Source organism: Patagioenas fasciata, chromosome 1 (assembly GCF_037038585.1).
Source record: "Patagioenas fasciata isolate bPatFas1 chromosome 1, bPatFas1.hap1, whole genome shotgun sequence".
Classification (NCBI taxonomy): Eukaryota; Metazoa; Chordata; class Aves; order Columbiformes; family Columbidae; genus Patagioenas; species Patagioenas fasciata.
Window position 1 is genome coordinate 85,088,268 of NC_092520.1, and position 18,849 is coordinate 85,107,116.

The following is an 18,849-nucleotide window of genomic DNA, read 5'->3' on the forward strand; positions in this document are numbered from 1 at the left end:
TTATTTTTCATTTGAAATTCCTAAAAAAAACCCCAAAATACACAGCTTGGGTTATTCTTTGGATTACACCAAGATGCCTGTCCTGTTACAAAGTCAGCATGACAGAAAACTGATATTCTTCTTTCTCAAAACACTCAACAACTGCAAAATGCCTGGACATGATCTTCTGCCACCCACTCTAGGTGAACCTGCTTAGGAGGTGGGTTGGACTAGATCAGGGGTGTCAAACCCATTTTCCCCAGGGGTCACATCAGCCTTGCGGTTGCCTTCAAAGGGCCGAAGGTAATTTTAGGACTGTACAAATGTAGAAGCAGTCACATTTATAGTTACTTTTATACAGTCCTAAAATTACCTTCGGCCCTTTGAAGGCAACCGCAAGGCTGATGTGACCCCTGGGGAAAATGGGTTTGACATCCCCAGATGATCTCCAGAGGTCCCTTCCAACCTCAACCATTCTGTGATTCTGTGAAAATTAAATCCAGGTGGGAAATGGCCACTTTCTTAGCAGCCAGCACCAGACAGCATAGGTGGAGCAGGAGCCAGAGGCCACCAGCCCCTGCTGGCCCAGCAGCCGGGCACAGCTGCACACTGCTCCCTGCTTCTGGAAGGGACTGAGCTGGCAGAGGTAGGCCTGGCTGCAAGCACAGCTCAAGCCCTTCTAATGAAGGAGGAGTTAGACCCCTGGTGAGACACTGAAGCAGCACCAAGGCCTTTCCCTCCTTTGCCTTGCCCCTCCTGAGGTGTGTCTCTCATGGCTTTTAGCCCATTAGTGTGCAGCTTATCAGACCAAGAAGCACAATGCACACTGGTAATGGCAGACAGAGAGGAAACCATCAAATCCATGACTAGTTTTCCACCTTGAGAGAAGAGTGCAGAGAGCTTCACACGTGACAAAAGCCCATCCTTCACCAGTCATGATCAGCAGTTAAGGTCCTAATGACAGTGTGAATGGGAAGAGCAATTAATCACACTATCAAGTATTAAGCTGCAATGACCCAACATCATGCTCACTCTTATCATCTCCTCTGTCAACCCCCATCTCCAGTCTCTCCCATTTTTTTCTCTCTACTTCTATACAAGATCATTCAGCTCACAGATCTCCATGTCTTATCTCAAGCACCAAGGGCTTCCTGTCTCAGCAGATGCACAGGCCCACTGCTGGTTAATCCCATCTTCTTCCTTTCAAAGCTGAAGCCATTAGCAGAGCTGACAGGCCCACTAGAATAGGGATCACCTGTTGACAGCTTGAATGTAACACATACTCCTGCAGTCAAAAGGTGAGTTGCAGATAGCTAAAAGAGAAGCAAACTGTATCTGAAACTACCTACCACTTGTGCCAGTATTATAACCCGTACAAAAGATGAGCAGAAAATTAACTGAACGTGTTCAATTATGTTCTGCCTCAGGAGCATTATACGTGTCCCAGCCTTTTGTACAATCACCCTCACTAGCCACATTATTCTCTTTGGCTTAATAAGTTTTATTAATCATACACAACGAGCTTAAAAAGCATGAGGGCCAATTTTATTGCAGAAGGAAGATACAACAATTAGGCAGCTGAGGCTTTTTAGTGCCTGTAATATGTGGGTTTGTCTGAGCTGTGGGTTGATAACTTGAGCTTTTAGTTGGCAGTAAACAGGTGATGATAAAAGCCTGACTAAACTACAATGCTGTAAGCTCATTTTCTGAGAGGTTGCAGCAGGACTTACTCTTGAAATGAGAAACTGGTTAAATCATAGTCTATGTGGCTGTTAAGAGCTATGGAACTGAGTACTGGCAGCACAAAGGGACCTATCTCATTGCCAGAGCACCTTGTTTCAGTCCATCAAACAAAGTCTCCTCAGAATTTCTAGGATATGCTGACACGTTGCAGGTGACTGGACCAATTCCACCAAATACAAATTAAAGGGGAAAATAAAATCATGAGTACGGAAGCCATGCTTTTCAGCCAGGGCCAATTATCACAGTAATGTTTCTCCAGAGGTTTTCACCCCCACGCTATCATCTCCTTATCTGTCTGCATTAGATCTTACTCTCCAACATTTCATTTGGTGCAAAGGAATTATGAAAAGCTATTGCTTTGTATCCTAAAAATCACAACACACGTGCACCATGACTGCCAAAAGCAGACTGCTCCACAGCCTAACACTCTTCATTTTGACAACCCTGTCATCCTTCAGTCTGGCTGCAATGGCCCAGCTTTTGAATAAGACAGACCCAAATTACTGTAGTTGTCTGCAAGAATGATCTGTGCTCACATGTCACACTGAGCAACACCAGCCTAGGAGTCCAGGTTTAGACCCAGCTGGACAGTTCCCTAAGAAACAAGAGATTTTCCCCCTATTTCAGAGGCTTCCAGTCACAACCAACTCCTTGAAAGCACCATGACTGTGAAAGGTCCCAGCTGACAGGGAGAGCCAAAAAGGACACTGGATCGTGCCCACCATGCACTGCCAGCTGTGGGCCCACAGAACTGGGAAGCCACTTCCTGAGACTACGACACTGCTGTGGATTTCACTAGAGCTACAAAACGCTTTTCCCAGCCAGCATCACTGAAAACCTTTTCTTGCTAATTTCTCCCAGAAGCTGTATCATGAAATGGTGCATCTTATTCCTCGCAGATGATGTGACATGAAGAAGCTGTACACAAATATGAGATGGTGACACATCATTGACATTTAACACCACAAGAAAGGCTCTACTCAGTTACCCAGCAGATGTGAATAAACTGCCTTCTGTAAGCACTTTTTGATAAGGCAGAGAGTTGCTCTTCATGTCTTCTGACTAAAATGAAAGGCTGGCATGGTGGCAGTAGATTCCCACCACATGTCTATTTAGAAGTGATAAAGCGAAGTGCAATTAAAAGGCACTGGGAGATTCTCATGCCTAAGAACGCTGACAGAGCAGAGATAACTTCTTCCAGCAAGGAGCAGGAAAAGGCCGTTCAAAACACACATTTGACTACACTTACTGATGCATTAGTGTTTGACAAATCCGACAGATGAAAACTGAAATTAATGACGAAGCTGTGAGGTTTCTTTTCAGCTTGTGGGCACAGGGTTGAGAGAAATAATTGGTTTGGTTAGAGGTTTTTTGTTTTAAACAGGCACACCACCTGCATTTTTCATGACTTAACGCTTCTGTTCTCAGTAAAACCATTGTGTGATCTTAGCTTCTAAGAAACTGGTCAATAAACTTTAACCCAAACAGCCTCAAAAATCATTGAGTTAAATATTTGCATATTTCCATGTTTGCTCTATAATGAATATTAGAAAATTACCATTGCTATTTCTCATTTCCATATCAAGTACAATTTCCAGCTGGCTTTTTTTTTTCTTCCATTATCAATGCAAACGGAAAGTTTAACTGAAAAATAAATATATTAAAAATTTAAAATGTAAACAAATATGACAAATATCAGTTTGTCACCTGTCACATGTAACTATCTACCCAGAAAAACAAACAAACAAACAAACAAAATCACTTATTTTATTTTTGCTGGATACGTTTCTTTGCTCTTATATGTTTTGGGGTCCCCTGTGTCACTTGCCAGTTTCCAACACAAAATTGCAAAGAGAATCCAGTTGCTAAAATGGAAGAGTGCTACGTTTTCACAAGAAGTCTATTAGTCTTGCACAGTAATATGGCAATTATTGAGTTGAGGAGAAAGCACATACCTCAGAGCCTATTTTCAAACAAAATTCAGATAGGTATTTAAAACTCGATCTTTAAAAGTTTTAAATGTTTCAAGAGCTGTACTGATATTTAGAGAAAGAGAGAAATAATTTACTAAAACAGCTTCCTCTCTCTCTGCTGTTTTCAGCTCAGGAAAGAAAAAGGCTTTTATGGGGCTCTTCTGAGTGTTCTGCTGTCCTGCTATGTGGTAAGGTCTGAGATTTGTTAGTTGAAGTACAAGTTCAAGTAACTGAGTATCATTAGTTAGCTGAGCTGGTAGTAACCTGCTTGTGCCTACACTGTTAATAGTTCATACGTATCATTCTCGGATCATAATTCTGATAGATACTCTCTGATAAGACAGGAGGCTTGACTGCTTCTGTATTCTCATGTGATGGTGTGGACCTGAAGTTCCTTGTCTGCAATATAAAGAAAAACATGTGCGATTATATTACATTGTAGAATTTTGTGGAACCATCATGTCTCTCAAGTCCAAACAATAAAGAAGACCAGAAGAAACCTGGTAGGCAACATTACTTTTGCAGAAGAACTGTGAAGTTATTCCTCTGAGCTCTGTGAGCAAAAGGGTGGGGCACAGGGGGGACATCAGAACTGACAGAGGTGCAACAACGGTCTTCACAAAGCCTAAACAGGACAGCCTTTTGATTTTTTTTTTTATGTGATTGAAAACAAATTTAGAAATGTTGGTATTTTCAGCAAAATAGATGATAATGAACAATGAAAAAAATAGGCAGGCCACAGGCAATCCAATTTAGGCACCTAAAATTACTGGAAGCTGTTGACTTTGATCTCCACAACTCCCACCGCTGTCAGTCAAATTGTCCTGAATACCATAGAAGAGCGTATCAGGAAATTAATCATTCTAACTTCAGAGCGCTGTTTGACTAGTTTGCAATAAACAAGGCATTTGGCCATTAATTTAACCATCAGCAAAAACAAAATATGAAATAATTGCTCTTTCAGTGTGCATTAGATGAGGCAGAAGCCCTGAGGAAAGAGGAGCATATTATCACACTGTTAAATATGCATCACAACACAATGGAATTACAAAGGAAGTAAAAGTTGCAATGGCAAATTTATCACCACTGTTTCCTAGCTGCTCAGTGTTCAAACTGTGACTTAAAAAATAAAAGTTTCATAGCTGTGTTTGTCTCTAGTACAGCATAAGGAAGTGCACCCTTTTCCCTCATTGCAAAATGTCTCTCTGTTTTCATCCGATTTTTAATCAGACAGGTTTCTGACAGCAATACACATTCTTAAGCAAAAGATCAGAGTTAAGATTACTCTGTGAAGCAGAAATTTGAAAACATTAACTTTTGAGAGATTTAAAATTCAGCTTAGCCATTGGTATTGTGAATGTAATTTATAGTACTCTTAGGTAGGAAATGCACTACCTCACTCTGGATTTAATGCTTAAGTAATAGACATTTTCCCAGACACATCGCTCCTTGTTTCCCCCGACAAGCACACACAGAGATAAATGGGAGTTTTGTCAGAGCAGACACATTGCGCTGAAACTACATGTTTTAGTCAAGAATACACACACAAAAACAAACAAACAAAAAACTGCAAAGCACACACAAATGAAACCCACTTACTGCAAATGGTACTGCCGACCCATGTGCCACTTCACGTAACCGGAAAGCTGAAAGTAGGATGTCAGGAAATTATATTGTTTGTTGGGTACAAATATCATAATAACTATGGCTTTTAAAAACCCTGGACTTGTTTTACAGAATCACAGAATGTTAGGTATTGGAAGGGACCTCGAAAGATCATCTAGTCCAATGCCCCTGCCGGAGCAGGAACACCTAGATGAGGCTACACAGGAATGTGTCCAGGCGGGTTTTGAATGCCTCCAGAGAAGAAGACTCCGCAACCCCCCTGGGCAGCCTGTTCCAGTGTTCTGTCACCCTCACTGAGAAGAAGTTTCTTCTCAAATTGAAGTGGAACCTCTTGTGTTCCATTTTGAACCCATTACCCCTTGTCCTATCACTGGTTGTCACTGAAAAGAGCCTGGCTCCATCCTTGTGACACTCACCCTTTATATATTTGTAAACATTAATAAGGTCACCCCTCAGTCTCCTCTTCTCCAAGCTAAGAGACCCAGCTCCCTCAGCCTTTCCTCATAAGGGAGATGCTCCACTCCCTTAATCATCTTTGTTGCCCTGTGCTGGACCCTCTCCAGCAGTTCCCTGTCCTTCTTGAACTGAGGGGCCCAGAACTGGACACAATATTTCAGATGGGGTCTCACCGGGCAGAATAGAGGGGAAGGAGAACCTCTCTCGACCTACTAACCACCCCCCTTCTAATGCCCCAGGATGCCATTGGCCTTCCTGGCCACAAGGGCACAGTGCTGGTTCATGGTCATCCTGCTGTCCACCAGGACCTCCAGGTCCCCTTCCCCTACCTTACTCTTTAATAGGTCATTCCCCAACTTATACTGGAACCTGGGGTTGTTCCTACCCAGATGCAATACCCTACACTTGCCCTTGTTATATTTCATTAAATTTTTCCCCGCCCAACTCTCCAGCCTGTCCAGGTCCCACTGGATGACAGCACAGCCTTCTGGGCGTGTCAGCCACTCCTCCCAGCTTCGTGTCATCAACAAACTTGCTGACAGTGCACTCTATTCCCTCATCCAAATCACTGATGAATATCTTGAATAATACCGGCCCCAGTACTGACCCCTGATGTACTCTACTAGATACAGGCCTCCAGCTGGACTCTGCCCCATTGACCACCACTCTCTGGCTTCTCTCCTTAAGCCAGTTTGCAGTCCACCTCACTACCCGATCATCCAGACCGCACTTCCTCAGTTTAGCTGTGAGGATGCTGTGAGAGACTGTGTCAAATGCTTTACTGAAGTCAAGGTAGATCGCATCCACTGCTCTGCCATCATCTATCCACCTCGTCATGTCCTCGTAAAAGGCGATGAGGTTGGTCAAGCACGTCTTCCCCTTGGTGAAGCCATGTCGACTGCCCCAGTGACCCTCTTATCTTTGATATGCCTTGAGATGGCACCCAGGATAAGTCGTTCCATCACTTTGCCAGGGATGGAGGTGTGGCTGACCAGTCTATAGTTACCCAGGTCCTCCTTCTTGCCCTTTATGAAGACTGAAATGACACTTGCTTTCCTCCAGTTCTCAGGCATCTCTCCTGTTTCCCAAGACTTAGCAAGGATGATGGACAGTGGTCCAGCAATGACCTCAGCCATCTCCCTCAGCACCCGTGGGTGCATCCCATCTGGACCCATGGATTTATGGATGTCCAGATTGCCTAACTACTCCCTAACCCAGTCCTCATCAACCAAGGCAAACTCCTCCTTGTCCTGACTTCGTCTGGGGCCTCAGCAGTACGGGGCTCCTCAGGACAGCCTCCAGCAGAGTAGATAGAGACAAAGAAGGCATTCGGTAACTCTGCCTTCTCTGTATCTTGTGTCACCAGGGCACCCATCTCGTTCATCAGTGGGCCTACATTGCCCCTGGTGTTAGTTTTATCTGCCACGTATTTGAAAAAGCTCTTCCTGTTGTCCTTGACCTCTCTCTCCAGGTTTAATTCTCAGGAGGCATTTTAAAATTCCACCACTTATATTATTAGGATTTTTCCAAAAAGACAGTGCATCACATATGGACATTTTCCTCAATCCTTGCCCTCCAGCCCACTCTCAGCAATAAAGTACAAGTCTCTGTATTTGCACATGGTGATCAATGGCATTGTAACACACTTCAGGCTCATCAAATGACTTACCTCTGTACCTGAAAATCAAGAATAAAGTCACACCACTGACAGCAGCAACACTTGCAGATCCTCCTATCAGGAGATAAGGAAGCCTGAGGGAAGTGTCTGAGAAATAAGAAAAAAAAGCTGGTTACAGAACTAGACATCAGTATCCACTGACTACATGATGTTACTACCTACCTTAACCAAGGGAGAAAGCTAATTCTCCACTCCCGCAGCTCAAATGAGTGAAGAGACACAGATGAGATGCCTGGATGCCAACCAGCAATAGGAAGCTGCCTCACACACCCAGTCATTTGTGTGTACAAATACACTTTCATTTTCAACCCATCTGTCTGTGTGGTTTCCTGTTCTTCAAATGATATTAGCGCTGCAAGAAGAGAACTAAGCAGCTGTCCCTGCAAAATGCTGTTCTTAACAACTGGTCTATGCTGAATTCTGCCCTTCATGCCTCTACTGAGATATTTTGGTGATATGAGCACTTATTTAGCTGTTCGTACGTATTCTATTGGCATAGACATCTAACAGGTCTAGCACAGCCAGCTGAGAAGCTAAATTTTACCCTTTACTACTTTTGGCCCTGGGAAAGATCACCCAAAAGTCACAGACAGACATTCTCCAAGTATTTTTTCTCCAGACGATCACCACTGTGGAAAGCTGGAAAAAACTCAGCCACAGGGGTTCAAAGCTTCACATCAAAAATTAATGGGCTGTATCACAGCGGCCAGTGAAAGCAACTTTTTTGTCATCAGTGATTAAAAAGGTCACTGAAGCAGTGTATTGGGTTTGTGTGGCAAGGTTTTGGTAGCAGAAGGAATGCGGGGCTGTTTTCTACAAGAAGATGCCAGAAGCTTCCCCAAGTCTGAAAGGGCCAGTGCCAGCTGGCTTCAAAATGGACCCTGCTGGTCAAAGCTGAGCCATCAATAATATTGGTGGTGGCTCTGCAATAACATGTTTAAGAAAAGGTAAAAACTGCTGCACAACAGCAGCTGGGAGCAGGGAGTGAGAATATATGAGAGAAACAGCCCTGCAGACACCAAGGTCAGTGAGGAAGGAGGAGCAGGAAGTGGTCCATTCACCAGAGCAGAGACTCCGCTGCAGCCCATGGTGAGGCCAGCTGTCCACCTGCAGCCCATGGAGGTCCACAGTGGAGCAGAGATCCACCTGGAGCACGGGAAGCTCTGTGCCAGAGGAGGCGGATGTGTCCTGAAGGAAGCTATGACCCCGTGGGAAGCCCACATGGAGCAGGTTTGCTGGCAGGACCTGTGGCCCCATGGGGGACCCATGCTGGAGCAGTCTGTTCCTGAAGGACTGCACCCCATGGAATGGACACACACTGGGGCAGTTTGTGAACAACTGCAGCCTGTGGGAAGGACTCACATTGGAGAAGTCCATGAAGGACTGTTTCCTGTGTGAGGGACACCACACTGGCGCAGGGGAAGAGTATGAGCAGGAAGGAGCAGAGGCTCCAGTTATGAACTGACCACAACCCCCATTCCCCTGTGCCATGTCAGGGGATGAGGTAGAAAGGTTGGGAGCGAAGCTGAGCCCTGAAAGAAGGGATGGGCGAGGGGGAGGATGTTTTTAGATTTCTCACCATCATACTCTGATTTGATCAGTAATAAATTAATTTCCCGAAGTCAACCCTGTTTTGCCCATGACAGTAATTGCTGACTGATCTCTACTTGTCCTTATCTTGACCCATGAGCTTTTTGACATAGTTTTCTCCTTAACAGAGCAGCTTGATGGACAGCTGGCAGCTCACACAGGTCAACCCACCACAAGCAGAATGAGGAACTCCTCTAAAACAGAAGAGAGAGAAAAGCACAGACTGGAAGCTTCCCCATACAATGCCACAAAACATTTGGTTTCAACTAACTCAAAATCATTGATTTCTTTATCAACACGCACTACAACTTTGCCCTATCACTCCAGTAAACAACCTGCAAAGCCCTGGCATTCAGTGAAACAGCTGCATAGAGGAGCACAAAGAAGCACAAGAGCATGATGAAGAGCAGTTACAGAACAACGTTATTTACGTGACAGGTCTAGGGACAGAGTCTGGTTTGTAGCTGGGTGGGTAACCAGGCAGGTAACAGTGGCATGCGAGCTGTTGACCCAGCCTATGTAGCTCCTTCTGGTCACTGTTCCGTTGGAGTGATGGACTTCTTCCTGGGTGCTGTGATTACTTGCAGGAATCCAGGAGATTTCAGCAGCTGGCTTTCCAGCAGATGCTTGACACACAGCCACCCTGCTCTTGTCTCTGGTCAGAGTCACTGTGGGAGGGACTACAGAAGAAGGAAAAAAAAAAAAAAAAAAGGCCACAACCATTATTTCTAGTTCAGAATAAAATCAACTGAGAAACAGAAAATAGGTGGTATTTTTCACTTTGCAGGACCAATTCAAGAAATTTTAAAATAATTTTGAACATTAGCAACAACAATCTTTAGGGAAAAAAATACATTAAAAAGTCCAAGGTGAGTACCTCCAAAACTAGCTAGCTGCATTTAAAAGTACTGCTTCCTTAGGTTTTGCAAAAGGTGACTACAGTACTAACAGGAGAAGATGGGATGACAGAAAGGGGTGGATTAAATTAAGATTTATAAGTACAGTGGTGTACATACTAAAGAAAACACAGCTTGCTGAAGCTCCAGCTAAAATGTTTAGATTAGGTGCTTAGAATCAAGAATTTGACAGCAGTGAAATAAAAGAGGACTCAGACAAAACTGTTCTGCCTCAAGTCCAACAACCCATATTCTGCATTTGACAAAACAGGCAAAGGCACAGACAATACCTAAGCCATTATCAGAAAGGCAAGACCCTACAGGGAAGAACAAAAAAAAATCCCTCAAGTGAGAATAATTAATAATAGCAGTTAGAGAGTTCTGAAATTAATCACCCATAAGTCTTCAGAGTATAACTATAAACTTGACTAATATGGCCAGAACACGAAATTTTTCTCCTATGTTTTGAGGGTTTTTTTATAATTTATGGAAACCTAGAGATAGTTTAGCTGACTATCTGAAAAAGATTATCTGATGTATTGATTATGTTCCCTAATATACTTTTGTTCCTGCTTAGGTTGAAAATATACTAACTTTGCTTTTATTTTAGGGATGCAGTCTTATAAACAGCTTTCGGTATTTCTGGAACAGTTAAATATTTCCAGATAGTATCCAGAAATTTTTGCTTCCTTCCCATTTGGTCCTTACCCAGACAAAACACAGATTGACCTCATTATGACTTTTGGTTCAGCATCCTATTGCTTATCTTGCAGCGGTAATATTTATGTGATAACTTCTGTTTGCATTAACTTAACTAAGTGTGTATAGTCCGGGTTGCATGAATATTCACACAAAATTCAAATCCCCTGTTACACCCAAAGAACTCCCTTGGAAACTACGCAGGCTTTTGGATTTGGTGCATCTTAAAACCTCCCCTGTTCATGAGTCAAAAGAAGTTAAAAAAAAAATAAAAATAAAAAAAAAAAAAATTATTTCTCTCCAGAACAGCCCAGTCCTGTTGCATAAGTCCTCATGCCTTTTTCCACTCTCCAAATAGCGAGACTGAATCAGCTTACCTCTTTATTTCCATTTCAGTATGCATCCAAAATTGAATTTGGACTTTTACCAGCAAAACAAACCATTTTTATCTACACACATGCAAACACACAAAACAAATAAATGAGTAGATCACAAGGTGTGTCTTACCTATTACAGTCAGAGAAGAGAAAAAAAGAAAATTCCCTGCACTGCTGACAATTTCACAGATGTAATTTCCCTCATCACCAAGGTTCACAGGGTAAATACGAAGAGCAGGGTCCCCCTCAGGTGAATATTTCCACATCACCCTCTCACTGCAGTTTAACTTCTTTGTCTCCTTGTGATCACTTCTGTAGGCAAACAAGCAGCAAGTGCTGCATTTCATCTTCCATGTTGCCAGTAGCAAAGAAGCCTCGGAGGTGTAAGGACAACTCAGCACAGCCTCCTGACCAGCCTCCACACTCAATGTGTTGTAAGCTACATACAAAGAAAAAAGACATTAAAAATGATGCTATGGCCATTGTCAAAGCATAGGAAACTCTTGGCTTCATCATACTTAAAAACGTCTACTTCCTTACTGCACTAGTAGCCCTGGGGACGATTTGCTCTGTGCAGACACGTAGAAGTAGTATTCAATTTTCAGGTCCAGCTTCCTGTTGTCAGTCTTTGAAGTCTGGCAATGCGGTGGAGATGGTGCCTTTCTGCTGTGGACACTGTGCAGGTGTGTGATGCACGCTGGTGAGCTACAAGTCTTCCATCTGTTTTTTAGGCAACAGATTTCTACAGCCTTAATATGGGCTTTGAAAAACTGATGAGAGGGTAGGGGGTAAGATTCACTCTTAGGAGAAAGTAAATGACTTTCAGAAAAATTATTGTGTTATTGAATTAGGCACCTTGGTTAAAGTGCAAGTAAAACCAGGGATAGCAGTGGAACATACACGTGTAACAAGGCTTTTGAAGTATGGGGCATATATAGATCCTTTTTCTGCCAGCAATCACAGTTCACCTGACACTGTCTCAGTTGAACAGGAGATGGATCTTCAGATGATCTGTGTTGGATTCCTCTGATTTATCACCCTGTGCCACTCTGCAAGGCACAGGAGTATTTTGTCACCTGAGGTGACATCACTTTCTTCGTTCGCATTAAACAATAAGCAATGTTTCCCCTGATGAACCACAAAGTTTTAGTGTGCCAGTGAGCTGGAAATAGAAAGTACCAAAGAGTGCTGCATATGATCTGGGATCTTTCTCACTTACCTGGCCCTTCAGTCTGGTTGATTAGCAAGAAAAGGAGTGCAATCAGAACTGCCCATGTATGAGCCATCCTTAGCAGAAGGAATCAGCACTGCAGAAAGTGAAGGTGAAGAAATGGGCATGTAGTCACAAATTGTTGTGCCAGTCCCTTCAAAGATAACACATAGTCGAGCCAATTTCCTTTGAAAACTGATGTTCTAAATGAGACTCGTGTCAAGTATCATCCAAGTATCATTCTTGTACTGAAGAAAGTAAAGCAAAAAGGGGTTTAAAAATTATTAAATAAATAAATAAATAAATAAATAAATAAATAAATAAATAAACTACTACTGTTTACAAGTAAGATTTAAAAATCCAGGTTCTTCTAAACCGTTTTATAGGCCTCTCTAGCCACCCACTACTCATGCCCAGCTAGCTAGCACAAAGATAGCTACAGATCTTTTAATGCTGTCCCATGGACTTACTACAGAAGATTTTTAAAAAAGGTTTTGCAAGAGGAAACATGCATGCATTGCAACTCTTTCTGGAAAATCAAGGTAACAGCATGTATAGGGAAGTTCAAGATTTAGACTTCATCAGTTATTTGACAAAGAAATAAAAGCACACAAGGGTGAGGAAATAATTTCTTGGAGGGTAACTCCACTTCTGTGGTAGAAAAAAAGAAAAGGGCAACTGCCTCATTGCAAGAGATCAAAAACATGTGAGTTTGTTTTCTGCTTTCTTAGACACAGTGAACTAGAGAGACATCTAGCAACTTACACTATTCTGCAACTATATGTACTTTTCAACAAAAAATCTTATGAATTGCAAGCTCCTTTTTGGCAAAAGGGCAGCAATTCATTGGTAAGGTTGAGACAGTGCTGTCATCCCAACACACTGTTTTCTGTTTCACACAGAAAAGCCAAACTCCGTGCTTTCTAAAAGCGTTCCAACCAAAATATATATGGTTCTCAATGAAGAATTTTGATGGAAACCCGTTCAGCTGTTGCTTGAACATGGATTTGGCTAACAATATCATTGATACTTTTCTGTGGTTAGATATTGTACATAAATGACCCCATTTTTGCCTGACAAAATTGCAATACACATATACAATATACAAAGCACATATAGATCCCCACAAACTTCCAGCCTCTTCTGTTCAGGTCTCAAGGACTGCTGTTGATCATGGACTCCTGCTGGTTCTGTCACAGCAGAAAGCTTCACAACCAATGCACTGCTGTGCATAAAGCTGAGGTCTCACAGCATAAGCTTGTTTCCACAGCACTGCAGTAGACATACCCTGACTGCAGTTTTCTGATGTTATGTCACGAATGAGTGGCCGCACTTTCATCTTGAGCCTCCCCGTTGCCTGCCCATAAAGCTATCTCATTTTCCATCACTCGCCTCTGCATTTCCTCAAATGGTCTTCTTGGTAGCCCTTTTGTCATTCTCTCCTTTATGCCATCATTTGTAGCTCTTTCATCATTTACTTCCTGAATCAGTCACCCACAGCTGGAGATGACTGGAAAATAGTGTTTCCATCCCATGGGAAATACCAATACGTTGTTTTCATTCCCAAGTCAAAACACAATACACACCAGACAAGGAAATATCTTTGTGTGACGGGTGATTCAGAAATGTCACATGGGTTGCAACAGGACTTTCCTTCTGAGCTATTTATATCATGCACTGTTCACACCTGTATTTAAATACAAGCGTGCATCTAAATGTGTGCTGGGAGGAGGAGGAAAGGAAGCCAGGGTTCACTGTCCACACAAAACCAAAAATCCTCATCTAGTATAAATTACTGTAAAAGCAACAGGTTTAAATTAAGCAGCATTAAAAATTTCATTTTAAATGTAGCATATATCAAGCGAGGACACTTGGTAAGCAGAAGAAAAAACAGAATGTGGTCACACTTGTGGCACAAAAAGAACAAATGCTGCCACACTTGTGAGCCTAGTGCAAGAAGCAATAGTATTTTCTTAAACACAATGCAATATGTATGCATATTCAGACAACAACCTGATGGTTTTCTGCACGTTTCAAACAGAACACTGATGCATGTGGAAGAAAAGCCTTCATTGCAGCCTGAAAACAATGTCAGTGCAACCACATTGATCAGTATTCTACTACTAACATGCAACAGGCAATGTAACTCTTACATTAAAAAACTCCCAAATTTAATTTTGGCTCAGTTAAAATCTTTGCCACAAATGAAATATTTTGTTTCATGTTACTCAATACTGTCAAAAGGCTTTGAGGGTTTTTTTGCAATTTGAATAAATTATGCATGCAAAAGATGTTTTCAGTCAAAAAGTTTGAAAGTTTGAGATTTTTTTAACCAAAAAAGAAAAAAGATGCTTTTGGGGTTAAAATTATGTACTGAATTTGACCCAATTTGCAAATAATTTTTCAATCTCTTTCAAAAGAAAAGTTAAAACACCCTCCACAATGTTTATCAGCAAGTTCAGTATTCACCAATTTTGATGGATCTATAAATATTCATATAAAGGATATTGTCATATTTGAACTTGTCCCAGAGAACTATCTTTTTTAAAATGCTTACATGTCGTATATATGGGCTCTATTTGCTCAAAAGAACAAGTATTAATGATTAAAAATGGGACCTTACAGAGAGAACAGAGTATATTACTCTGCTTAAATATTCATGTACAAAACACAGAATTTAGACTGCAATTTTAAAGGTTCACAGTCTTTGAATACTTGTGCCTGTAAGTGAGAAGTAAGTCTCAAAGTAAAAACTGAAAAGGAGGAACCAAGCACAACTGAATCAAATTCAGTTAAAAGTAGCAGAAGAATATTGGTAGATTGACTCGTGTTATTTCCTTTGATGGAATTAAAATGCCTCAGTAACTACATTAAAATAAATTAAAATTTTTACTCAGCCTTGACGGCAGTGACTGGCACAAGACCATGCAGCACATGCATCACTTCCATTAGCCTCAGGCTTCCAGCTGGAGAGCAGCACCGCTCACGTTCGGATTCATCCCAAAGAATGCTGAGGCTGGGGGAAAGTTACCCAGTTGTCAGCCTGGAGAGGAGCCCTCCCATCACAGGAGCATGGGAGATGAACAGTGACAGTGCCGGCGTGCTGCAGTCCTCCGGTACTCGCAGTCCTGGGGATGAGAAGAGAGACATTACTGCACGCAAATAGTCCAACGTGGATGCTGGACCAACGTGGATGCTGGACCAACGTGGATGCTGGACCAACGTGGATGCTTACGAGGTGGCTCCTGCACACCAGGGAACTGCAGAGGTGTATCTGGAGCTTCCCTCCCACACCCTTCTCAGGAAGTGCACTGATATAGTTGCAGAGAAGTGAGAACTATCTCAGTTCAGAACCGTCCATCCCACATGTTCTCTGTTTTTAGCTGTACGGTTCATTAATTACTTTTCATTGATGCTTCTGAGATCTTAACACGCAGCTGGTTTGTCTCACAGACAGACACAGCCTCTACCCCCTCCAAAAGAGCTCAGTGAAAACACACCCTGTTTGTACACTCCCCTGAAGAGGATGTGACACAGTTAAAACTAGGGAAACAAACTGCTTTCTGACATGAAGAACAAACCACAACCTTAAGGTGTCTGCTACTATACATCAAACACAAGCTACAAGCCTTGATCTATGCGAAGCACAAACTTAAAATCAGATAGATAAAAGCAAAGTCCAACATAATGAAAATATAGGTTAACACAATCTGAAGGAGAAAAAGGTGCAGATCATAACAAACCAGTTATCAATCAGTGCACCAGTCATCACCACAGCTTTTTAAAGAATAATCAATATGTCACATAGCCATTCCTGTTATTAACTCAACTAAATGAGGCTCTGCTTTGCAGCAGAAGCATATTTTAAAGGGTAGAGATGACCCTGTCTTAAAAGTCTGTTCTCTGTATCACCTGGTGTCTTTGGCCAGGGAAAAGAAGCAGTTGCACACAGCTGTGCCAACTCTCCCACTTCTTGTACAAGGATACAGAAACTACTATGCAAAGCAAGGCTGCGTTATTTGAAATCCAAAACCACAGTGACAGCCTTCATGCAACAGCAGCATCCACTACGAGGCATTTGATGTTTCCATCTCATTGCCAAGGCCTCTCTTCTCAGAGCCACGCTCCTCTGTCACCCAGCTCTCATGGGGAGACAGGGTTTCCACAGGCATGAGTTCTTGCACTCTGTGCAGGGCTGACCATCACCTCAGGGGCCAGGAACCCTCACACTGAATACTTACCAACCCCACAGCAGCCAACTCAGAAACCTGCAGGCAGCCAACATTTTTTCTGAAGTGAGAGGTGATGTTTACGCCATATTTTCAACATCCCCAAGTCAGCCTCCACTTTTAACTGTCCTTCAGAGCATGGAAAGCTCTGGAAACTGGAGTTATCCGCTGGTATTGCATCTGCATCTGCAATACATAACTGAGACAGTTCAAATGGCAATTTAAGGAGCTCTCCCATTTCTCCTCAGTTTTAACACGAGCTGCCAGGCTTCCGAGTTCTTACCTGAAGAAGTGTCTGCAGCAGTGTCTGTGGGTCCGCATGCCCTGTGCATCTCAGGGACCAGGACCCAGGTGATTTTTGAGCAGCCTGTTCACTACTTGTGAAGAGTTTTGCATCAGGTCTGGGACCAGCCTGCAGTCCCCACTCAGGGGACAGATTTGGCTCGACTGCTGCCCTGGTTTCTCCCAAGCAATGGTCCTCTCCTGGGAATTCCTCAAGTCCCTCCACTGGAAATGAAGTTACAAAATATAAGAAGATACTGAATGCCCTGGGAGGAAGACAAATCACAACAAAGGAGCAACAGGTAGATATTCCCAAAGCTGTTCATTCTCAGAAACTCAGAAGTTTTGAGGGGAGAGGAAAGGTTGTGTTCTTGCTCTGTTCTTAGCCATCTTCCGTAACCATCTGCAAATGGCTGCTACAAATGCTGCTGGCCTAATGGACCTTTGGTTTGACTTTATAGCGTCCTGGTATTTTTGTTCTCTGAAAGATATTCTGGCCCTGAAAATGCATCCATCAGCCCCTGTACTAGCACAGCAGAAGACTGTTAGCGACTAGAGGAGTTATACCTCCATAGTGCATTTTCTTCTCAGGCTCCCTATTTGTCTTATGCTTTCTGGCATCAATGGAAACCACAGATCCTTTGTAGCTGTGAAATTCAACCCATCCATTTTGTGAACTAGTTTCATTCATTTCCAAATATGTAATATCCTGACGCTTTCTCTACAAACTGGGAAATAGAGGGTAGATGGCTTTCTGAAAGAGAGAGAGAGAGAACTAGGCTCATAGAAGGAGCTCTGAAAACAATTACAAACAAGTCATACTAAACAACTGTACAATTAGTGTTTTGGTAACATATACCTGAAGGTAAATAGGTGTAAAACTTCCTCCACAGCAGGGCACAGGTTTGTATTGTCTATGTGTTGAATTCATCAATATATTAATATTTAGAGTTATATTAATATTAACATTACAACAAAGCGGGGTTTTTCGCCAGGGAAAAAAAATACCATACAGCAGATGAGTATATTTTCTGCCTTTTATTTAAACTTTAGTGGCTGTAATTCAAGAAAACAGGTGGGTATCTCCTCCCTTCTCAGAAATATTTACTTTCTTAACACCAGCCCATCTAGAAAATAGCTTTGTCTCATGAATTTATTACATGAGCCAAGTTGTACACCACGTATCTGTAGGTGCCTCACAGCCAGCCTCTTCAGAAAGCTCTGTAACGCAGTGCTGGGAATGGAGAGTAGGAGCAAAGGATCAACAAGGACAACACCATCCCTGGTAGCCTGCTCTCTTACTTTCAGAAAGAAAGAAGACATTTGCTTTACATTTTCCATTTGTATGGGACAAAAAATAGTCCATGTACCTAACAATTTGACTTTCCCATGTATAAACTATCTGTAACTCTCACCAATGTCAGCAAACATCTGAGTGAAAGCACTGCTGATAACGAAGCCTTAAAACCTGACACTTCCAGGTTTAAATATCCAGAGGCAGTTATATATATTTCATTTTCAATTTATTTTTAAACTGCAGCTAATTTTCCCTTATTTTCACAGCCACTGGACCAGCATGACTGTGTTCAGCAACTTCTGCTTCTGGCCCTACAGAGTCCCCTTAGCCCTTGTGGGTAATAAACCTCAGGGGCTTCTCACTCGATCCAAATATTCTAGCAACTAAATCTATCTACAACAGAGATGCTCGTGACCTCAACTGTTTTAATTCCTGCCTCTTGTGGACCTACTGCACCTGGTTTCCAGTTTCCCATGAATAACCTGGGAACCGTGAATGCACAAGTACAATGACCACCTTCAGAGCTGCGGATAATTCAAGAAAAAGTCTCCTGTACAAGTATTCAAATATGAACACAAAAGAGATGGTTTATAAGTGAACACTTAACTCCCAAAAGACTTCATTAAGAATTGGTACATATCTCAAGACTCCCCAGATGAAAGTTTCCTCCCCATCTTTCAGCTAGAGGTATTGGCCTCCCACTCCACAGCCAAATGTGACTGAGTTGTACCACAGATCCCAAACTGCACCTAAAGCAGCTGCAAATCCCAATTCCCACTTTAAAAAGAGCAGAAATAACAGAAGGATTGGTATA

At 42.4% G+C, this 18,849-nt stretch overlaps 1 protein-coding gene across 1 annotated transcript; it reads right to left on the reverse strand.

Moving 5' to 3' along the window:
- Nucleotides 1-3,502: 3,502 nt before the first annotated feature.
- Nucleotides 3,503-12,467, reverse strand: LOC136112477 (cell surface glycoprotein CD200 receptor 2-like). Its single transcript, XM_065857191.2, has 6 exons — nucleotides 12,237-12,467; nucleotides 11,148-11,456; nucleotides 9,477-9,725; nucleotides 7,447-7,542; nucleotides 5,295-5,341; nucleotides 3,503-4,094 (listed from the first exon to the last, which is right to left on the reverse strand). Exons 1-6 carry the CDS (start codon nucleotides 12,301-12,303, stop codon nucleotides 3,978-3,980), a joined length of 885 nt encoding a protein of 294 aa, XP_065713263.1. The 5' UTR covers nucleotides 12,304-12,467; the 3' UTR covers nucleotides 3,503-3,977.
- Nucleotides 12,468-18,849: the final 6,382 nt, after the last annotated feature.

Bases quoted from the DNA above. Each gene is read 5' to 3' on its own strand.
- LOC136112477 (XM_065857191.2), bottom strand. From the start codon at position 12,303: ATGGCTCATACATGGGCAGTTCTGATTGCACTCCTTTTCTTGCTAATC. The intron at 11,457-12,236 runs GTAAGTGAGAAA...CTTTGTATGTAG, and splicing joins CAACCAGACTGAAGGGCCAG to CTTACAACACATTGAGTGTG. The intron at 4,095-5,294 runs GTAAGTGGGTTT...TTTATATTGCAG, and splicing joins GGTCGGCAGTACCATTTGCA to ACAAGGAACTTCAGGTCCAC.